Source organism: Trematomus bernacchii, unplaced genomic scaffold (genome assembly GCF_902827165.1).
Source record: "Trematomus bernacchii unplaced genomic scaffold, fTreBer1.1, whole genome shotgun sequence".
NCBI lineage: Eukaryota > Metazoa > Chordata > Actinopteri > Perciformes > Nototheniidae > Trematomus > Trematomus bernacchii.
The window spans coordinates 361390-385503 of record NW_022987438.1 but is presented as its reverse complement, the minus strand read 5'-3'; the positions used below and the strand labels follow the sequence as shown (position 1 = coordinate 385503).

Sequence of the window (24114 nt, the reverse complement as noted above, 5' to 3'; positions counted from 1 at the left end):
TGACAGTACTTCCACCTACTACCCAATTAAAAATGATTTTAAACACACGGTTGTTGTTTTTGTCCTGCTTTGGAGTGTGTGTGTGTGTGTGTGTGTGTGTGTGTGTGTGTGTGTGTGTGTGTGTGTGTGTGTGTGTGTGTGTGTGGTGGTTTATTATATCTGTGAAATGTGTTCAGTGAAATGCGGAGGCCTTGAAGTGATAAGCCTGGCACTTTTTGTTCTATCGTTACTTTAAACAGAAATCGATTGAAGGTGCCAGAAGACAACTAAAGATTATAATAGCATCACTCACTTGCTTTAGTGTCTTTAAAAGGTGCGTGTTTAAGTTATTTCACGTAGTTTGAGCTTCTCAAAAACGAGAAGAGGTTCGATTTTCAGATATGAACTCAAATACTGAATTTAGTTTTTCCATTTTTGCTCAAAAATCTTCCTTGGGAGAGAAAACTCCAGCGGGTTTTTAGCCTTTGCAGACCACAAAACCCATATAGAAAACACTAATGGAAAGGGAAAACCCCAAAAGCAGAAAAGGGCCTCTTTAAATCACAAGAATGCAGATTGATTTTTCATATTGACTATCGGCTGATTTCCTCCATAATGGACATAAAATCGTGCATTAATGTGAAGCCAACCTAGAGAAGGTACAACTGAAGAACTCCATACACACACACACACACACACACCCACACACACACACACACACACACACACACACACACACACACCCCCCCCCCCCCCCCCCCACACACACACACACACACACACACACACACACACACACACACACACACACACACACACACACACACACACAAACACACACACACAAAGACATTTTAAAGTAGGTCTGTGTTTAGAGCCATGTGCCCCCGGATGCAGCTTGTCTCAATAAAACATGGTGGTTCCTTGTTAATCTTTAATAGTTTCTGTCCTTGAGAATTAACCCAGATGAACACACATGTAGGGCACCGTCCCCTCACACACACACACACAAACACACACACACACGCACACACACACACACACACGCACGCACGCACACACACACACGCAGGCACACACACACACACACACACACACACACACACGCACGCACGCACGCACACACACACACGCAGGCACACACACACACGCACGCACACACACACACACACGCAGGCACACACACACACGCACGCACACACACACACGGAGGGATTCCCTGTCTCCCCTATCTCTTCCTTTTCCCTTTCCTTCGTCCTCTTCTTCCAGCTCTCCTTCCTCTCTTTCGTCTTTTCTCCACTTTCCTCGGTTGTTTTCGGGTCCTTCCTTTCAACAACACCTGCAGAAATCTGGCGAGGACAGAGGGAAAAGAGGCAGGAAGAGAAAGGAGGCCTATAGGAACAGGAAGTGGAGAGAAAGTTGGCAGTGAGCGATCGATCAGGAGTTATATGATAAAATATTCATGTTGCAATGGTGGTCACAGCCGGTGCATGAATGTGTCATTTGGTGCAGAAATTAGACAAAGGCTGAATAAATAACATAAAAAGGCTTGTGTTCTGATTACTTCATTACAAGCCCTGGGGGGTTCTATCCAACGCAGAAATGCAGATGGCTATCCATGCCTTTATTTCATCCCGGCTTGATTATTGCAATGCCCTTTTCTCCTGCCTCAACAAAACATCAATAAACCGGTTACAACAGGTCCAAAATGCTGCAGCCAGATTACTCACTCGGTCCAAAAACACATGCCACATCACTCCGATCCTTTCTGCCCTGCACTGGCTCCCTGTCCATCTCAGAACCCAATTCAAAGTATTGGTCTTCACATATAGAGCTGTCCATGGCCAAGCCCCCGCCTACATCAATGACCTGATCCACCCTCACAGCACAACCCGGGCCCTGAGGTCCTCTGAGCAAGGCACTGAAACAGCCCTTTGAAGAGTTTTTAATGATCTGCTCCTAGCCGCCGACTCACGTAGCCCAGCTGTCCTGGTGCTGTTAGACCTGACAGCTGCCTTTGACACTGTGGACCATAGCATCCTGTTGTCACGGCTTGAACAGTCCGCTGGCATCACAGGCTCTGCCCTTGCATGGTTCAGGTCCTACCTGACAGACCGTAGCTTTTCGGTACAGCTAGGTGCCTTCTCCTCTGCCAAAGCCCCTCTTACCTGTGGGGTTCCCCAAGGCTCGATTCTGGGCCCCATCCTTTTTCTACTGTACATACTGCTCCTAGGTTCAATTCTCACAAAACATAACATCCCCTTCCACTGCTACGCCGACGATGTACAGATATATCTGCCTCTCAAAGAAAATGTCAAACACTCACTACAGCAGCTGATGGACTGCTTAGCAGAGATAAAATCCTGGCTGAGCAAAAACTTTCTCAACCTCAACGAGAGCAAGACTGAGGTCATCTTTTTTGGACCCCAACCTCCAGCCTCTCCGGTTGATATTCTGGGCTCTCTCAAAAAAAACATCCTCCCCTCGGTCATGAACCTTGGAGTGACCTTCACTAGCACTTTTAAATTCGACAAGCAGGTCAGCACCGTAGTTAAATCCTGCTTTTTTTAAATAAGACTATTGGCCAAAACCAAGTCGTATTTATCTTTTAAAGACTTAGAAAGGCTTATTAACGCCTTTGTTACCTCAAGACTGGACTATTGCAACGCTCTGTATGTGGGTATGGACCAGGCCTCAATTAAACGCCTGCAGCTAGTCCAAAACGCAGCTGCACGTTTGCTGACTGGCCACAAAAAGCGTGACCACATCACCCAATTCTGGCCTCACTGCACTGGCTTCCAGTTCGGTTCAGAAATGATTTTAAAATCCTTTTATTTGTTTTTAAAGCACTAAATGGGCTGGCTCCGTCCTATATAGCCGAACTCCTCCAGCGCTACAGCCCAGCCAGAGCTTTAAGGTCTGCTGACCAGCTGCTGCTGGTAGTGCCCAAGACCAGGCTCAAAACCCGAGGGCACCGAGCCTTCGCAGCAGCTGGCCCGAGGCTCTGGAACACTCTGCCCCTCCATGTGAGGTCGGCCCAGACCCTAGGGGTTTTTAAATCTAAACTAAAAACACACTTCTTCTCTCTGGCTTTCTAGTTAGAGCGGAGCACGACTCCTGACTTTTCCTTGTGTTTTTTTTATTTTTGTTTATATATATCTGTTGTAATTTATTGTCTTTTATTGTGATTGTAGTAATGTGTTTTTATTACATGTACAGCACTTTGGCTCGACCAAAAATCGCTTTATAAATAAAACTTGATTTGATTTGATTTGAAGGCCTCCTAAGGGTGCCCCGAACCAGGCTAAAGACTAAGGGGGACCGTGCCTATGAGGCGGTGGCCCCCAAGGCTTTGGAACGAACTCCCCCAGAAACTAAAAACCTCTGCTTCAATAGAGGTTTTTAAGGGGCAGCTAAAGACCCACCTTTTCCAACAGGCCTTTGGGTCGCCGGAGGAGGTGAGTTAGTAGCTGTCTTTCATTGGTGTTTTATCCTATGTGTTACCTGCTGCTGTTTTTATGCCTTTTATTCTACATTTTATAGTTGTACTTTGAATTGTGTCCTGTGTACTGTACTGTAAAGCACTTTGTACATCCGTGTTGAGAAGGGTTACATACTTAATTACATTACTGCAGCAGCTGCCACAGCGTTCATTTTCAAAGGTCACATATTTAAAATTCAACAAAATATTCATGTCTTTTCCTTACATTATCCCACACGTTTCAAACGGGGTGAAATATTTGGAATACATGTAAAATATGTTAACTATACTTTGCGTTTGCTAAATATCTAACTGTATTCTTATTTTCTTTTTAATATAGCACTTTACATGCACAAGCCACAAATACAACCAATTATCTTACATCAGAGCATTTAGCTGACGCTTTTATGCAAAGCGACTTACAATAAGTGCAATAAAGATTCAAACTAAGGACAACAACAACAACAGTGCTGACATGTTTACTGCAAACAAGCACCATCTAAAGTAAATATCACAAGTGTATTGCGTTGGGGTATAAAAACAATACATCCCCGCTTCCCAGGTTATAAATAACAAATGATACAAAACATGAAATAAATATACCTTGCTGATTGATAAAAAACACTTAAAACCAACAGAACTCCAAAAACTGGCAGAAAAATATATAACATTATAAAAAATGAAATACAATTAGATTAAAAGCCAAAAGATATTGTTAAAGTTACAACAATGTCTTAGAATAAAAGGACATAGCCGTGTTTAGTTCCGTTAGTACCCCTTATGTCGCGTTCACACCAAAAAGACTACTTAGTGCCGGGAACGTTTACCCCCGTTTTTAGTGCCTGCTGAGAGATGGTACTTTCCTGTGGGAAAAAAGTGCCCCAGTTCTGATTGGTTGGGCGAATTGCAAACCGTGCCCCGTAAAACTCTGAAAAGTTTTGTAGAGCTGCCATTTTATTATTATTTTTACTGGCATTAGCATTATTAGCATTAGCATTCGCCCAGCGCACAAACGCAGAGAGACTAACTTATGGCAACACAAAAGAAAACATGGGAGCGGTGGAGATGAGGAGGTGTCGGCGTTCTGGCGATTTACTCGGAAGGCTTCAGTGCCACTGAGTGCCGACACTAAATACGGCAAAGTACTTGTTGTGAACGCGCCTAATGTGACTAAGTGTAACGTGGATAAGCTTTAATACATTACCTCGTTTTTTACCATTGTTTCTTTCTGATAGTAGATTTTCATTGGACATGGTGGCTGTGGCTCAGTGGATAGTGTGCTGGACTTAAAATCAGGGGATAGCAAGTTCGACTCCCACTGCAGTCAGCATGTCGTTGTGTCCCTGAGACACTTCACCCCATATTGCTCCTGTGGGGATTGTCCACAGTACTGAATGTATTTTAGTCGCTTTGGATAAAAGCGTCTAACAAAATGACATGTAGTTTAACAAAGAAGACTACAACTCCCATGATGCCACGCTCCTCCAGGTATAAGGATTGATAGACCGTTATGTGAGCTTAAAATCAAAGTCTATTTTTTACTTTTCATACACAAAAGGTGACACAAAGTGCTTCACAATCCAAAAACACAAACACAAATAAAAACAGGTATTAAAAACACAAGTGACACATAACCTGTGTTTATTAACACAGTTACTAAATACAGAAAGTTACTAATTTTACTGTGAATAAGCTTTAATACATTACCTCATGTCAGATAGACTTTAATTGGCAATGGTGGTTGTTTACTTATAAAAACAACAACTCCCATGATGCAACGCTCCTTCAGTTGTGTGGATTGACAGACCCCTAACGGCAGGAATGACAAACTGCACCTTTAAATACTGAACACCAACATTCAGTGCTAGAGTATTCAGAAATATGATCAGCTAAATGTACAAAACATATCAGAAGTGCTTGCAGAAAGGTGGTCTCCATGTGTGATATATTTGTATTAAATATATATGACATTATTCGAGTACTGAGCAGTTATGCCATCTCTGGATTTATTATCACCATTAGCACACTGTCAATACTCTGATAAACACTAGTTAAATACATAAAGCATCATCTCAGAAAAACCTATTGACTTATTGCTTTTTATATTTTAAAATGCCTTCCAGTCTCTGTGGCGTTTACCTGCAGTGTGTCTGAATGTAAACAAACACCGCCCCCTGCTGGTGTGTGTGTGTGTGTGTGTGTGTGCGTGTGCGTGTGCGTGTGCGTGCGTGCGTGTGTGTGTGTGTGTGTGTGTGTGTGTGTGTGTGTGTGTGTGTGTGTGTGTGTGTGTGTGTGTGTGTGTGTGGTGCTAACAAGAACGACAGATTCCTGCAGATTTAAACATATGTAGAAATGTGCAAACAGCAGAGTTGGGAAGTAACATTTACTCAAGTACTTAAGTACAATATTGAGGTACTTATACTCTACTTGAGTATTTCCATTTTATTATACTGTGTACTTCTACTCCTCTACAATTCAGAGGTAAATGGTGTACTTTTCCTCCACTACATGTATTTAATACCTTTAGTTACTTTACAGATGTGGATGAATGATGTGAAATATAATCAAGTGTTAAATCAGACTTTAGTTCCACCTGGAGTAAATCCACAAGCTACCCTGCAGTATACAAACTCATTCAAACTAGCTGCACCTTTACCAGCTTTGAGAACACTTTAATGATGATCAATCATTATAAAACATGTCATATATATTATTCTGAATGGACCAATCTACACAAAATGACTACTTTTCTGAGTACTTTTACTCAAGTACAAGATCGCAGTACTGTACTTCTCCTTCCACTGGCAAACAGAGAAGATCCAACACATTTAGACTGTATTTATTGATTCAGTTTTATTGTTTATTTATCCTGGGGCAAGTTGAGTTTTGTGACAGATTTTCCATTCAGGAATAAATTAAATAAAAGATAAATAGGATAGAATACACATATCAAATAGAAGCAGATTAAATATGTAATGACGTACAATCAAGTTTCTTTTAAATATATTCCTGAAGTAATTACATTTGCATGACTTTTGCTTCAAAGTTCAATATATCTGCAATTTGAGTTAGAAGTCCTTTCAAGATGTCCATACTAAAAGGTGATAACCAGCACTCCGCGTGTTCTCGTTGCTCAGAACGAGATCTCGTACCTACCTTCTCGCCTGCTCACCACCAAAGATGGCGTTTTGCTGAGTGCTCATGGATACACACATTTTTCAGCTCGTCGTTATCTTACTTTAAAAACAAATTAACTGCATAGTGAGCTACGACTCCCCGTCGACCTGAAGCCACCATGCAGATCACTCTGAAGACCCTGCAGCAGCAAACCATTCAGATAGAGATAGATCCCGTTCAGACGGTGAGTAACAGTAGCTAACAGGAGCTAACATGCTAACGAGCTAACATGCTAACATGCTAAGAGAGAGATTTCCTTCAGAATCAGAAACAGGTTTAGTACCAAGTCTGTAAAAATACAAGGAATGTGCCTTGGTGTATTTCAGGTGCATACATTAACACAGTCAAAGAAGAAAAAAGGACCAAATAATACAACTATTATAAAAAACTATTAAAATATAACTGTTAAAATGAAGCAATGAAATGGGTTTTATTACCATTTTTATTTGGACTTCAACGATTAGTGTGAATACTTTAAAGAGCAAACTCAAGACCCACCTTTTTAATTTGGCCTTCAACCTTATTTTATTTTATTCCTTTTTATTATAATTTTTTATTTTTTATTCTATTCCTTTTTATAATTTGTATGTATTTAGAATTTATTTAAGATTTAATTCCTTTTCATTATTTTAAATTATTTACATTTGATTTTATTCCTTTTTTATTATTTGTATTTATTTAGATTTTATTGTTTTATTTTTATTTATTTACATTTACTTTTTATTTGATTTTATTCCTTTTTTATTCAGTCCTGTGTTGGTATTAATGGTTCTTTTTAAATCACAAAGCTATCTGTCTGAACCTGGGAGGGATAGAGATTGGTTTTATTTATTTTTAGATTGTGTTTGGTTTGAGTTAAGAAACAGGTGTATTTATTTATTTATTAGGTTTTTACACATACAAGGAATTAGCTTTGGTATAAATGGTGTAAGCAAAGACACAGAAAGAAAGAAATAGTACTATAATTAAAGCTATTTATTAAAAAAACGACAGCGTTGTTTAGACCGTTTTAAATTGTTGTTTTTCAAATAGCTTTAGTACTATTTTTCTATCTATGTATTCTTTTTTCTGTGTCTTTGTTTGCTTTTGTATATTTAAATGTTGTGTAAATACTTGTCTGTCTTCTTTTTTTAATGCTAAATAGTTTCTTAAAAGTACTTTATTTTACATGTTTACCTAATCTTTCAACTTATTTCCTTACAGTGTTTATGTTTGAACCACATATACCAAAGCAAACCTTCTATGTGTAAAACCCGACTTGATAAAACGGAATCTGATTCTGAAAACCTGCCCACCAACAGTTAGCTTGTTAGCCTGTTAGCTTCCTAGCTGCTAAACAGCCCGTTAACAAAGTCACTGGATTTCTGTCCGCTCTAAATGTGTGTGTCATGGTTTCTTAGCTTCCCCTTCTCTTCAGTAACACTTTAAGTGACATATTATGGATGCAGTAACGTCTGTGATGAGCCACAGCTTCCCAAACTACGATGTGATTGTCCTTGCTAATGCTAATGACAATAATTAGTAGCGTCAGTTTGTTAGCATGCTGACTTCTGTGACGTGAAGCTAACAAGGCTAGCGTTAACTGAACAGCAGTTTAAGAAGTATTTCTGTCACTAACTGGAAATCATTCAGATAATTCACTTTCACAATCTTTTTTAGGAGAATTACTCAGATCTTGTACTTGATTAAAAGTAGAAGTACTCAGATCGTGTACTTGTAGTAAAAGTAGAAGTACTCAAATCTTGAGTAAAAGTAGAAGTACTCAGATCTTGTACTTGAGTAAAAGTAGAAGTACTCCGGTCTTGTACTTGAGTAAAAGGAGAAGTACTCAGATCTTGTACTTGAGTAAAAGTAGAAGTACTCAAATCTTGAGTAAAAGTAGAAGTACTCAGATCTTGTACTTGAGTAAAAGGAGAAGTACTCAGATCTTGTACTTGAGTAAAAGTAGAGGTACTCAGATCTTGTACTTGAGTAAAAGTAGAAGTACCAGAGTGTAGGAATACTCTGTTACAGTAAAAGTCCTGCATTCAAAATGTTACTCAAGTAAAAGTAGAAAAGTATTATCATCTAAATATAGTTAAAGTGTCAGTAAAGTCTGATTTAAGAGTTTATTATATTTCACTATGGGTATGGGATTTTGTTTGTTTGATTTGTTTACGTCACAGCAGCATGTAAACAAGGCATTGCACAAGTGAAAATGAAAGAGTGGAAAATAAACAAACATAAAATATAAAAAAAACACAACTAAAAGTAAAAAATATAAAAATTGACAGTGAAACATATCTATACACTATCTGTCAAATAGACCCAAATGAAGGGCCAATCACAGCTACCGATGAGACCATAAGGAAGTGCTTCAATGTTGATGCTTATTGATTCTGATTAATCTGTCCTGTATCAGGTGAAGGCCTTAAAAGAGAAGATAGAAGCAGAGAGAGGGAAAGACAGCTTCCCCGTCTCCGGGCAGAAGCTGATTTACGCTGGGAAGATCCTGCAAGATGACACGCCCATCCAGGACTACAACATTGACGAGAAGAACTTCGTTGTGGTGATGGTTTCCAAGGTAAGACACGCTCAATACTGCAGAAATCACTGAAGTTAACAGGGTGTCTTTGTACACATAGAAAATACATTTGGTACATTGATAGGAACCACAGTTAGACATGTTCAACAGTTCAAAGCTACTAGTGTTCAGTTTAGTGTTGGACAGACTAACAGGACAAAACACAAATATATAATAAAGAGGGAAAGGGGGGGGGGGGGGGGGGTGTCCATAAATCAGTAGTCTTTGGACCTTTCTCAGCTCACCTGTCAACAATTCATTTTATTCATGTCTTTTTCGAGGATTTGAATATCGAGGCAAGTTGATTAATTTATATACAGCACCTTTCAACCCAAGGCCATTCAAAGTGCCTTACAAAACTGAAAGAGCGTTAAGAGATAGTGAAGCCTAAACACATTATAAAATAGCATTTAAAGGTGGGGTAGGTAATTTTGGAGAAACCGGCTCGAGTGCGCTAGAATTTGAAAATACACAGCCGGAAGAAATCTGCCACTTCCTTATAGAGCCCCTCCTCCAACACACACGAACGCGCACATGACCAATGAGGGCACGAGATAAGTTTGTGCTCAGATGGTAGGCTGACAGGCAGGTAGGCCATCCAGTTATTTTAGCCGGGCCGGCTCAGATGATTGGTCGTGCTTTTTACAGTACTACGGCTTCCACAGATGACATTTTTTTATGGATTTTTTGTCAAAGCACTTCAGATATTCATTGCTATCGGGATGTTAAGAGCATTCCATGGAATATAACTAAAAGTGTATCTCGAGCCGGTTTCTCAAACTTACCTACCCCACCTTTAAAGAATAAAATAAAAATAAAACAAGCTAATAGTCTGGTTGCCAGCTCTTAGAGTGCTATTGTGAGTCCCACAGAGAGCACAAATATGTCCACTTTCTGGTTAAAACTGCCATTTTTGATCCTGAAAATGTCAGTAATGGATTCAGCATCCCCAATAACCCCCAAAACCACTAAATTTTTTTCCTAATTGGCAAAAACTATTGTCCACACATGTCACATTAATGCCAATTAACACACATTATGCTAATTGTAAAAATGTCCCAACATATGCAGGTTAGCATCCGGAAGTCTCTATGTGCTGGAGACCTGTACTGTACATTTCTATCATACTTATGTGGGGTACTCCACATATCAGGGTTCACAGTGCTGCAGCTAGACTATAATATAGAATAACACAGGTATAAAACCCATGAATAACAGTTACAGTGCAGTGTGAGATACTACCAAGTCTCCCTGCCTGGATTTAAAAGTGGTAACGGTTGTCGGACATGTTCGTGATCCCGGTCTAACATCACTGTTTTTTTAGTAACATTTAAAAGCAGCAGCAAAAAGGAAACTCTCCAGCCTGGGTTTCAAAGTGTTAAAGAGTTGTCGGACATGTTCGTGATGCCTGTCTTTTTGACATGGTTGTGTTTTCTATCGCCCTGAAGGCTAAACCTGCTGCTGCCGCCTCGCCCCCGGCCTCAGAGGCTCCCAAACCCCCCGCTGAGGACTCTGGCTCCTCATCAGCAGCTGCTCCGGCTCCGACCCCCGCTCCGACCCCCGCAGCTGCCCCCATCCCCCCCGACCAGGAGGCCAAAGGGGAGCCAAGTGCCGCCGCCGCCGCAGAACCACCACAACCCGCCAGGTATTTACTGCGTGTGTGTTTGTTATTTAAAGGTCTCCTATCATGCAAAATGCACCTTTTTACGTCTTTTCTACATCACCATGTGTCCCCGGTGTGTCAGAAAATAAAACCCTCTCTTTTCCTCCGTACCCACATCTCTAAAAACCGGGGGAAAAACGGAGCTGATCCAGATTTGTTGCGGTCATGACGACATTACTAAAATGTGGGCGGGCTTTACACCCACGGGCCTATCAGAAACATTGCTATCAGAAACAATGCACGATGTGTTTTGGACGTAATATGGTCTGTGTTTACATTAGCAAGCATCGCTAACACTCAGAGCTAACCTGTACTGGAGAGAGTATGTGTAAAGAAGCAGGAAATAAAGAAAGGAACTTATTTTTATATGGAGTGAAACTGGGGTTAGTGGCGCTAACGAAACAGTTTTTCAAGTCGGACTGTCCTTCATCAGATATCAGAATATGAATCAATGACCAAGTGTTGTAGTGGTTTTTTTGGGGGAAAGTATGCGCTATAGGTGTCTACTGCTTTGCTCATCGACATCACAGAAATATCGTGTCGGTTTTAGGGCTGCTCGATTATGGCAAAAATCATAATCTCGATTATTTGGGTCAATAATTGATATCGCGATTATTAAAAACGATTATCCATTTACTGTGAAAACAACCATTTATTTAAAAAAAAAAATTAACAGTTGATTACCCTGAACTTTAAGTATAATTCAACTGAAAAACCTAAATAAATAAATAATCGTTTTATTTCGATTATGTTGTTTTCATAATCGTTGCAAGCCAAAATCGTAATTGCGATTAAAATACGATTAATTGAGCAGCCCTAGTCGGTTTTCTGATATTTGTCTTATGTTTAGCAGCTCCAGTACCGCCGGGCAGGGTTTGGACGGATCCTCAACGCTCGGTAAGTAACAAATAAATAAAACATTATATCACTTCCTGTCCCTTGGTCTGGAGGTCAATAGTTTTCTGAATGTGTTTCTGGTTGTTATCTTGAAATAAGGTCTGTGGTTAACACAAGCTGAAGAGATCTTTGTTCTACTACATTAAATACTTCAGTAAATACTTCAGTAAATACTTCAGTAAATACCCCACTGGTGAATACAAAAATGGAGGTTGCTAACAAATGTCTAAATAAGACGACTAAACATCATCACGCACAACATTAGCCACCTTTAGCTTAGCGGTGGTGACGTGAAGTCATGTGACCGTGCTGTAGTTCCTTTATAGCCCAACATTAGCCACCTTTAGCTTAGCGGTGGTGACGTGAAGTCATGTGACCTTGCTGTAGTTCCTTTATAGCCCAACATTAGCCACCTTTAGCTTAGCGGTGGTGACGTGAAGTCATGTGACCGTGCTGTAGTTCCTTTATAGCCCAACATTAGCCGCCTTTAGCTTAGCGGTGGTGATGTGAAGTCATGTGACCGTGCTGTAGTTCGTGCAATAATCCAAAATCACATGGAGAAATCCCATTGGACCAGGGAGATGCTGCCTTCAGGGACCAGCACAGGAATAGGACTTCTATGCACCCCTGTATTGTCAGTGTTATTAATAGGTCACGATCACAGCAGTACATTTCTTGTGTAAAACTTGGGTTATTTTTACTGCTCCAAAACATTGTTGCTGCTATGAGTCAGGGAGCGGCACTGTTTCTATATTTAGACGGGGACACAAGTACGACATCCCTTATTGTGGAGCCACAGAGGTCTGCTATGTGCACTACTTATAGAATATATAACAGAAAGAGTCGTGCTGTTATTAAAGCTCATCGTATTCCTGGTTATCAGGTTTTTTGAAGTTTGAAGATGCTCAGTTTTTAACGATGTATTTTAAAGGTTAGAAATATGTTTGAAAATGCTTGATTTGTCAACATAATTTGGTGTTCCCTCTACACAATCCCTCATGAAAACCCAATACTGTTTTTGTATTTTAAATAGAACAATACGTCATCATGTTTGTTTGTCACACCAGACGTGGAGCCAACTACAAGCTAGCTTAGCACTAAATAATCATGATGAAAACATGATATCAAAGTTCATATAAAGCTGGTAAACAAGAAGACACATGGATTGTTGTTGTTATTAAGGGACAATGTTTTTCCATATTACATTATTGGAAACACGTTGCTTTGAGGACCTTCAAAATGCTCACATTTTACTCGTGAAAAGCCAAACCGTGCGTTACAAACTGAACGATTTTCAAGATTTGGTTCTTACTATTTGTTATCGTTCGACCTTTGCATAGAAAAAGTTGTAAATCAGAATTGAATTAAGGTTTTTAAGTAAGATCAGATAAGATGGAACTTCATTTATCCTCTTGGGGAATGAAAGACAGGATTCACACAAGGTAAAGATAAAATACAAATTAAAATAATAATACAGCAAACATAAAGGTATACAGTAACTGTTGAAACAAGATCTCACAGTAAAAAGTTGAGCATTTTTATGAACATGTTAAATATATTTACATAAATAGTAGTTTAATTACCGTGTGTGTGTGTTGTTGTTTTCAGTGACGGGAGCGGAGTACGAGGCGATGCTAACGGAGATCATGTCGATGGGCTACGATAGAGAGAGAGTGGTCGCTGCACTCAGGGCGAGTTTCAACAACCCCCACAGAGCTGTGGAGTACCTGCTCACTGTGAGACACACACACACACACACACACACACACACACAGATGACAGGCATGCACACACGCACACACACGCACACACAGACAGACAGGCACGCGCACACAGACAGATGACAGGCAGGCACGCACGCACACAGACACACTGACACACTAACACACACGCATAGGAACACACGCACAGACACACACACTGATCAGAGTAACGTCCATCGTGCTCACACTGTTTACATCTCTGTTTGTTCTTAGGCAGCCCCCTTGTGTAATCATTTGTGTAGTGTATGATTTTTTTTTTTTCATAAAGAAGCACTGTGTGTGTGTGTGTGTGTGTGATTGACAGGTGTGTGTTGTTGTGTTTGCAGGGTCTCCCCAGCAGCCCGGTGCAGGAGAGTAACGCCCCGGCACCGGCCCCTGCCTCCGGACCCACAGAAGCCCCGTCTCTAGCAGAGGGTGAGGAGCAGTCAAATACATGCACTGTGTGAAAAACAAACAGAAAACAGTGGTGCAGGGATGTTGTATTTCTGTGTTGGACCCTGAAGGCAGCATCTCTCTGGTCCAATGGGATTCCTCCCTGTGATTTTGTGTCAAACAAACGTTTATGATATTTACACGTTGAGTTCAGCAGGATAATCTCCACATATTGAGCAGGATAAAAGGTGTTCTTCTTTACTTGATTCCTGGCAGATGAGTCACCGGCCTGGGACAGTTCCTCTGCCATGTCATGTGAAAAAAATTGTTGTTAAGACTTGTTAGTATCACCAAACTGTGGAGCTGCATATTGACTGTTTGTGGTGCAGGAATTGGTCCTTTGTGATTTTGGTTGTCATAAAATATGTCAGAAAATACCCCACTGGTGAATTTAAAAACAGAGGTTGCTAACAAGTGTCTAAATGAGACGACTAAACGTCATCACGCCCAACATTAGCCGCCTTTAGCTTAGCGTAGGTGATGTGAAGTCATGTGACCGTGCTGTAGTTCCTTTATAGCCCAACATTAGCCACCTTTAGCTTAGCGTAGGTGATGTGAAGTCATGTGACCGTGTTGTAGTTCCTTTATAGCCCAACATTAGCCACCTTTAGCTTAGCGGTGGTGACGTGAAATCATGTGACCGTGTTGTAGTTCCTTTATAACCCAACATTAGCCTCCTTTAGCTTAGCGGTGGTGATGTGAAGTCATGTGACCGTGCTGTAGTTCCTTTATAGCCCAACATTAGCCACCTTTAGCTTAGCGGTGGTGATGTGAAGTTATGTGACCGTGCTGAAGTTCCTTTATAGCGCAACGTCAGCTTCTTACTTCAGAAATCACAAAGTGGTGTTAATATGTGGAGATGATCCTGCTGAACTAAACGTGTAAGTATCATAAATGTTTGTTTGACACAGAGATTATTCTCAGCAATCCCTGCAGCACTTTATTAGGACTGCAATAACGAGATGCCAGACATTTGATGAATGTAAAACTGAATATTTTGTGTCCGTCTTCAGGAGAGAACCCACTTGCATTCCTGCGGACTCAGCCTCAGTTCCTGCACATGAGAACGGCCATCCAGCAGAACCCGGCCCTGCTGCCCGCCCTGCTGCAGCAGCTGGGCCGAGAGAACCCTCAACTCCTACAGGTACACACACACACACACACACACACACACACACACACACACACACACACACCCCCCCCTGAGAAACACACCCAGCAGACACAGTGGGGGATAGTTTAGTTGCCGGTTTAGTGACTCCAGAAATGTTGAGTACCCCAACGTTTTATGATAGAAATGTACAGTAGGGTCCCCAGCACATAGAAGCTGCTGGATGCTAACCTGCATGTGTCGGGCAATTAGCATAAGTTGCATTATAACGGGAGGCGTGTGGCGCAGTGGATAGAGCCTTGGTCTGGGGATCAGATGGTCACAGGTTCAAACCCCACTGCAGTCAGCATGTCGTTGTGTCGTTGAGACACTTCACCCCAAAAGTGCTCCTGTGGGGATTGTCCACAGTATTGAGTATGTAAGTCGCTTTGGATAAGAGCGTCTAACATGTAATGTAATGTTATATAGATTAGCGCCTTTCAAGGGACCCAAGGCCGCTTTACATGGTAAACAAACAAAAGGGGCAAATAAAGTAAAAAAGAATAGCAGTAGGAGTGGACCTATGCAGACAATGGTTACAAATGACTGATTTGGGAAGTGTCTGAGTGTTTTTGTGGGTTATTGAGGATGCTGAGTCCAGTTCTGACATTTTTAGGATCACTAATGTCAGTTTTAACCACAATGTGGCCATATTTGTAGTCTCTTTGTGGGATGATATGGACTTCCATGAGCAGTGTTGCTACCATTGGACACAGAGAGCAGCAGATGGAAGTCATTATCTCTACTGTGGACGGTTTGGTTTGAAATAAATAACCAATCTGTCAAATCCAAATGATCCAGAGACCAAAAATGTATCAAATCAGCCCAGAGGGACTACAAATATGGCCTCTTTCCATTCCCCCTACATGAGATAAGGTGGACCTTTAATAATCCCCATGGGGAACTGTAGTGGTTCATACAGCAACAGGGTCAGAGTGAAAAACAGGAGATTAAAGATGAATACAATTAAACATACAATTAAACATTCATATTTAGACAGTGGTGGGATGTAAGGAAGTACTCTAATCTTGAGGTACTTTAACTTGACTTGACTATTTTCATGTTACGCTTTGAGTGCGTTTCAGTCACTCAGATAATGGTCTTTTACTCCTCTGTGATTCTCTCTCCTCCTTTCAGCAAATCAGCCAGCACCAGGAGCTGTTCATCCAGATGCTGAACGAGCCGGTGGAGGGGGGGGAGGCGGCTCCGGAGGGGGGAGAGCTGGGGGCCGCCGGTGAGGAGGGGGGGGGGCCCGTCAGCTACATCCAGGTCACACCTCAGGAGAAGGAGGCCATCGAGAGGGTGAGGAACACAGAGTGAAAAAACCAAAACAGTTTTCAAGGCTTTTATTGTCATTTGTAGATTAGCTAATTAGCTACAGTGTAGATATGTCAACTGTAGACTGTCACACAGCAGCTGATAAATATCCCCCATCTCCATAAGTGAACGCGTTTCAGTCTGAATTGACGCTTTTTGGCATCACAACGTTATTAAAGTTTCTCCGGTACTAGACAGGTGATGTTGGCATAGCAACCGGAGCTAATCAGACGATCTTGACTACTTGTTGCTATCATATTGTGGCATAAGCCGTTTTCCACAGGCACATTTTACCGGCGTACTTTTCCATATGATAAAATATAATAAAGACAACGTCTGAGGCAGTGTGCTGGTCTGAGGCAGTGTGCTGGTCTGAGGCAGTGTGCTGGTCTGAGGCAGTGTGCTGGTCTGAGGCAGTGTGCTGGTCTGAGGCAGTGTGCTGGTCTGAGGCAGTGTGCTGGTCTGAGGCAGTGTGCTGGTCTGGGGCAGTGTGCTGGTCTGAGGCAGTGTGCTGGTCTGAGGCAGTGTGCTGGTCTGAGGCAGTGTGCTGGTCTGGGGCAGTGTGCTGGTCTTCACAACGGGAAATAACGGCGAACGGATGGTCATTAAAAGTACGGTTAAAACAAAGCATCACACACTCTGCCTGGTTAGTGTTGCCTCACTTTATAGCAGCGTGTGGTCGCGGTCTTGTCACTTTTCTCAGGGTCCCACGTAGGGCTGTGCAATTAATCGTATTTTAATCGCAATTACGATTTTTGGCCTGCCACAATTATTGAAAACAACATAATAGAAAAAAACGATTATTTAGCTTTGCTTGGTTGTGACACTGCAACATATTTGATCTAATTAATTTTAGTCTAATTTATTTGTATTTATCATATTTATATATGTCTAGTAGCTTGGGGAAGTGCGCTCCAAAATATTTGTTGATCTTGTTTATTGGTATTTATTATTTTGATATTATTTATTTAAATGTATCATTTATTTTTGTATTGGTTTTTCAGTTGAATTATACGTTCAGGGTAATCAACAGTTAAAAAAATACTGTTCAAATTATTATTTGTTTTAAAGTTCAATAAATGGATGTTTTTTTAAAGTCAATGAATAATCGTATTTAATAATCGTGATATCAATTATTGACCAAAATAATCGTGATTATGATTTTTGCCATAATCGCACAGCCCTAGTCCCACGTAAGCCTGACACATTGGTTCTTGGTTCTTATGAGCAGTTTAGTGATGCCTGTGACGACCTGGGAATGAAAAAAAGTGGATTCAAGAACAAAAATCTTTATTAGATCTGTTTTTTCTTGTATGACAATTGTTGCTAAATCTGAAAGGTCTTCCCAGCTTTAGGGCCAGATAACTGAGATTAGTTTTGACTGACTTCCACATTATCAAATACACATGTGATCCTAACCCAACACACTTTTTAAAGCCGGCTCCACTGTGGTGGAAACAAGAACTGGTGCTTAATCTGGCACTCGCTCAGCAGGTGTGAAAGGGGGTCTGTGTTTTGTCTCCTGTTATAGCACATCTTGATGTTACTAACCCCCCCCCCCTCTCTCTCTCCTCCCTCCTTCAGTTAAAAGCGCTGGGTTTCCCCGAGGCTCTGGTGATTCAGGCCTACTTCGCCTGCGAGAAGAACGAGAACCTGGCGGCCAACTTCCTCCTGAACCAGGGTCTGGAGGACGACTGAACATCCACTTCCTGCTCCTCGCCCCTCCTCCCATAAAGACTGCACCCCCCCACCCCCCCCACACACTTACTGTACAGCCACCGCTCCACAGGAGGGGAGGAAGAGGGGTGAGGGAGGGACGGGGTTATGGTTTAAACGCTACACACACAAATCATAAAATCCTGTGCAGGAAGCGACGAATCCACGAGAATTCCAATGGAATGTGTGTGGGCTTCGTCCCGGGGAGAAAAAATGAAATATAATCTGATTTTAGACGCGCTTTGTGGCGTAGAGTGGTGCCGGGATGACTGATTTCTGTAGTGGACCCTGAAGGCAGCATATCGCTTGTTCCATCTAGAAAGAGCCAATGGGATTTTCCCTTTTTGGATTTGTGCAAAGTAAAAAGCTAATGTCACATGACTTCACTAACGCTAAGCTAAAGGCGGCTAACGTTGGGCGTTATGACGTTTAGTCGTCTCATTTAGACACTTGTTCGCGATCGCCATATTTAAGCTAAGCTAGAGGCTAAGCTAAAGGCTAAGCTAGAGGCTAAGCTAAAGGCTAAGCTAGAGGCGGCTAATGTTGGGGGTGATGCCGTTTAGTCGTCTCATTTAGACACTTTTAAGCTAACAACAACCAAAAACATCCATACGAGGGAACAAAGATAAAATGCTGACTCATTTCCTGTTTGAAGACTCATTCCTGCACCACTCTACCAGGGACTGGGAGGGGTGGGGGGGTTTGCGATGAGTGTGTGTATGTGTGTGTGTGTGTGCGGCTGGATACAGTTGAATCTTGTAAACGGATGTGAGTGTGTAACGCTGCGCCGCCACAACATTATCAGTGTGTGTAACTGCTTGTGTTTCTCTGTTAGCTTCACGTTAGCGGAGATGTTAGCTGGGTCTGTCTGTCTGTCTGTCTGCGGGGGGGAATGGGAACTAAACTGACAAATAAGAGTCTGGTTATTCTGTCACTTTGTCCGTCCATCACACTGTGCCTTCACTGCGCCACAAACGGGTTCATCACCAGGTGCGTTCACACATACAGGGAATACATCTGGTGTCCAAAAACATAAACACCAGGGATAAGTTGTGAGAGAAAGTCAAAGATATAACTGATAAAAACAAACTTTACAGACTTTAAAAAATAATAAAGACAAGTACTTACACCAAATTTAAATATACAAAAGAAACTAAAACCAAATATTTAGTCAGAGGTGGTAGAAGTACTCAGATCTTATACTTGAGTAAAAGTAGAAGTACTCAGATCTTGTACTTGAGTAAAAGTAGAAGTACTCAGATCTTGTACTTGAGTAGAAGTACCAGAGTGTAGGAATACTCTGTTACAGTAAAAGTCCTGCATTCAAAATCTTACATAAAGTGGACCTATCATGCTATATTTTAATAATATAGTGTAGGACCATACCTATATAAGGCATATTTATACTTTTTTTTTTTTTTTAAATACCAAACAGATCATGCATTTTAGCCATGCCTCATTTTGCTCAATTTGACAATTTCTAGCTCTGTTTTTGCAAGGGCAGATTCAGTGAGAACAGCACCACCTACAGGCCTGGCATATGTACTACAGCGTCTCCAGCGCTTTCGAACGGCAATGGCCGTGGCTGTCTCCTCCTGATTGGTGGAGTTGGCCCAATAGCCGTTAGCGCCACCGTCCTGACGTCAGGACAGTGTTCAAATCTGGATCAGTTTTTATCAGATCCGTTGCAGCCCCTTTTTTAGAGATTTGGGTATGGAGGAAAATAGAGAGGGTTGTGTTTTCTGACACTTGGTGAGTTCCCTGGAACACCGGGGACACATATTCATGTAGAAAAGACGTACAAAAGTGCATTTTGCATGATAGGTCCCCTTTAAGTAGAATTCTCTCAAAATGGTACTTGAGTACAGTATTTGAGTAAATGTATTTAGTTGCTTGTAAGTGAAGGTCCTGCACTGAAGATTAGACTTCAGTGAGCAGCCTCCTCCTGAACCCTCAGTTATAACCTCTCGCTGAGCCGGGAAGTCAAACTCCTCGAACCCTGGCTTTTTTTTTTTAACACAATCACCATTTTTTTCATATTTTGGGAGATATGATTTTGTTTCTTGACCGGCTAGAACTTTTTCAATTTGTTTTCAACACATTACTTTAACATGACATTTTCAACAAGCTATAAACTTTTTCCATATTAAATTCAACATACTAAACTAAACTTTTAATTTCGTTTTCATACTTTACTGACATGTTAATTATTTTACATTTGAAATACAGTGTTATAGACCGGCTCATCGGCTGCAGCAGACAAGTTAAGTGTAACAAACTGCAGTTCAATCAGGAGAGACGGTGTTGATGTAAGAACACATATTTATTGCCAGGAATACACAAATGAATGTAATGGAGTTTTGGCGATTAGGCCCCGTTGTGCAGGAGTATCATTCGGGAGGGGAGAACCGATCCGATGAAACCCCCCGGGGTCTAGACACTGGTGGTGGTGAATGGATAGTTGGGTTCGGTCTGAAGGGGAGGGGCTTAGCTTGACCCTGGTGGTGGTGAATGGATGGTTGGGTTCGGTCTGAAGGGGAGGGGCTTAGCTTGACCCTGGTGGTGGTGAATGGATAGTTGGGATCGGTCTGAAGGGGAGGGGCTTAGCTTGACCCTGGTGGTGGTGAATGGATAGTTGGGTTCGGTCTGAAGGGGAGGGGCTTAGCTTGACCCTGGTGGTGGTGAATGGGTAGTTGGGTTCGGTCTGAAGGGGAGTGGCTTAGCTTGACCCTGGTGTTGGTGAATGGATAGTTAGGGTCGGTCTGAAGGGGAGGGGCTTAGCTTGACCCTGGATTCAGAGGGACAGGAGGTGAAAAGGGGGGGAGGAGGGTTGTGTCGAGTCACCTGAAATGACAGCTGTCAGAGGGGGGAGCAGATTTAAAAGGGTTAGCAGAGCGCTATGATAGGCTTGTGAGAATAGAGCGAAGTGATTGGTTAAGCTGGGGAGTGACGCCCCCGATCACTTATTGAGAGGAGAGAGAGTAGTAACATGGAAATAGTGAATGAATGAGGAAAGAAGGTCTTCCTGGTTGAACTTGCGCTGAGCTTCATATCTATTAACGATGTAACTAAACCAAAGGACGCAAAGCCATGTCCAGAGTGATAGCCTGCATTATGGGATGGCCTTTTATCCCCAGGTTGATGACTTGAACACCTGAAACACAAATGAGAGCCAGCAAGCAGAACGGGAACACACAGCGACCCCTAGTGGAGGGAGGGGGTCGTAACAATAGGAAACCAAACCTATGCTATGTATATTTCTTTTTTTAAATAACCAATATATTTTTCATATTTGACACATACTATGACTTTTTAAAAACAATATGTTAGAAATGCAAAGGAAAAATGTATGTTAAATTACAATATATTTTACACATACTACACTTTTCCCCACATACTTCTCTAAGACTTTTTTCATAATTAAAACTGATTAATACTCAGGGTGTGAGCAGGGCGCCCTCTGCTGGAGACTCACTGCATTGCATCAGAAACACAGAAACAGTCACTCAGCATGAGTTCATGGGATTTTTATAGCACTTTTCCTGATGCTCAAAGACGCTTAAATATTATTACTTTACTATAGATATTAATATTTATATTATATACGCTATATATTGTTGGAAACTCAAAATACAAGCTGCTGAGAACATGGTACTTTAAACACAGAGACCAAAATACATGAATAAATACATTGAATAAAAGGATTCATAGAAGGTTTCTCATTTCTCTAATTTCCCCTCCTCGACTCCTATCCTCTTGTCCTAGTCCCGCCCACAGGAGATGCGAGCGGAGGAAAGAGGAGTGGAGGAGGGGAACCGAGGAGAGAGGAGGGGAAGCAGCAGGCGGTTAGAGAAAGGAGATGTCCTTCAACATGGCACGCTGAAATCCATTTCCGGGGACCAAGGAGTCGAGGAGGGGAAATTAGAGAAATGAGAAACCTTCATAGTGAAATGAGGAGACTTAAATATTAAAGTCAAAATACTTCAAAACGTCGACTTCTAATGTGAGTGTTCAGGAGGAATTGACAATACTAAATATGTATACTTGTATATAAGTCATTTGACGATCAATAAGTGACTAAAATAATGAATCTCAAATGATCAGAATCAGAAATAAGTTAAAGCCTTTTATTGTCATTATTGTTGATAAATCGTGATCTTCTCGCTCCCAGGAAAGAAACTTAAAATAACGAGACTAATGGAGTCTCTGAAAAGATTCAAATGGGTAGTTTAATTAAGTAACGTGGTTGAATAACAAGCATGGGTAATGGAGAGACAAAGCCGGTGTTGTCTTGAGGGAGGCTGCAGCGAAGGGAAGAGAGTGAGTTATCTTTCGTCCTGCCTTTTTATCCACGTCTCGTTGTCCCCCGCTGTGCAAATAGTGGGTGGCCCCCTACTCATTTGCCGGTTCGATATCGCGAGAGCACAGATGATTTCGACATTGATATTCTCTGCCTACTTCCTTAAGCATTTTCTCCTCATTATCTCTGTCATGACTTTCTATTTAATACCTTGTAAACAGCTGTAATACTTAGTTTAGAAGTCCTAGTGGTTCCGCTCCGGCACAGTTCTTATTTTACGGAAATTCCCTCTGACGTCATAGCTTCTCACGTATCTGTAAACACTACGATCAACTAGACCTTCATTTAATATTCAGCAGTAATAATATCTTAACGTCTATCGATGTAGTGTTAAAGTCCGTACGTTTGTGTGTAACACTCCAAGTCATTTTCACTTTACATTCAGAAAACGCAACATTAGTCACAAGCTAACCGGATAAAGGATTTTTCAGAATAAAAGCTTGGCATTGATTTCCTGAGAACTTCCGGGCTTTTCCACAATAAAACAGCTTTAAACTGACGATATGTTTTAGACTGAATTATGCTGTTTAACATTGATTTTAATTTCTAACAATCCCTCCTTTCACACCATTTAAGGTGTGAACACAATACTAAAAGTAATAAGTTCTTCATCTGACTGCTTTTAAACTGACGGTATGTTTTAGACTAAATCATGCCATAAAACATTGAATTTTAATTTCTAACATTATACACAGAGTACAACGAGATTCAGAGTGCAACTCTGTCCCGGTGTGCAAAAAATACAAACACGTACATAACACTAAAAAAAACGGCAATAGGACAGACACCATAAACAATCATACGGGGGAATAAATAGTTAAAAACATTGATATAAAAGTAGTATATAAGTGCATTCAAAGTGTGTGTATGTGTGAGAATGGTTACGGTTATTGCATTATGTGTGGTGGACGGCCCAGGGGTAGAAACTGTTTTTGAGTCTGTTTGTCCGTGACTTGAAGCTCCTGTAAACAGGCTGCAAACAGAAACCCCCCCCCTTCCCATCACAAACTTTACACAGACCCCCCCTTCCAATTATCAACTCCTGTCTTGTTTCCGCAAACTCTTGTGTCCTGCAGCAGCTAAAAGTTCCGTTCGTTTAGTAACTAAAATAATAGACATCGCTTTTTCCAGCTGACAAACCCGACTTTCTGGTCACTTCTTCACACTTCCAGCCCTTGGGGAGAGACACGGGAGATTCATGTGATTGGTTGTTGGTCGCGTTGCTCGCGTAAACTCCCCAAGCTCAAGACACGCCCACCGCCAACGCACGCCGCCGTGTGTAGGCTGCGTTATTATTGTGTTGCTCTGCTGCGGCAGCGGGAGGTGGAGATGTGTTCCAGAGAGGGCAGGGGGCAGGAGGCAGGGGGCAGCCGACGGTTGTCTCTGCCATCCTGATCACTCTCTGCAGGGCTTTCTTGTCCGCAGCTGAGCATCCTGCATACCACCCCGAGATGGAGTATGACCGCACGCTCTCGATGGTCGCCCGGTAGAAGGACACCAGCAGCTTCTTGTTCAGTCTGTTCCTCCGAAGCACCCTCAGGAAGTGTAGTCGCTGCTGGGCCTTCTTACCTGCTGCAGTGGTGTGTGCTGTCCAGCTGAGGCTCTCCTATTTCAGT

At 41.7% G+C, this 24114-nt stretch overlaps 1 protein-coding gene across 2 annotated transcripts; it reads left to right on the top strand.

Annotated features, from left to right (window-relative positions):
* The first annotated feature begins 6604 nt into the window (after positions 1-6604).
* On the top strand, positions 6605-19055 carry rad23aa (RAD23 homolog A, nucleotide excision repair protein a). Of its 2 annotated transcripts, none has more exons than XM_034142251.1 (9): positions 6605-6821; positions 9039-9200; positions 10649-10845; positions 11717-11760; positions 13369-13496; positions 13850-13937; positions 14969-15099; positions 16243-16407; positions 18007-19055. In XM_034142251.1, the coding sequence occupies exons 1-9, from the start codon at positions 6756-6758 to the stop codon at positions 18118-18120; spliced, it is 1095 nt and encodes a 364-aa protein (XP_033998142.1). In that variant the 5' UTR covers positions 6605-6755; the 3' UTR covers positions 18121-19055. The 2 variants fall into 2 exon arrangements, with proteins under 2 accessions (XP_033998142.1, XP_033998141.1); XM_034142250.1 differs by having other exon boundaries at positions 11714-11760.
* The last annotated feature ends 5059 nt before the right edge of the window (positions 19056-24114 follow it).

Excerpts from the sequence above, each read along its gene's own strand:
- rad23aa (XM_034142250.1), top strand. The coding sequence starts at position 6,756 with ATGCAGATCACTCTGAAGACCCTGCAGCAGCAAACCATTCAGATAGAG. Across the intron at positions 6,822-9,038 it reads AGATAGATCCCGTTCAGACG|GTGAAGGCCTTAAAAGAGAA; the intron begins GTGAGTAACAGT and ends GTCCTGTATCAG. Across the intron at positions 13,497-13,849 it reads CTGTGGAGTACCTGCTCACT|GGTCTCCCCAGCAGCCCGGT; the intron begins GTGAGACACACA and ends TTGTGTTTGCAG.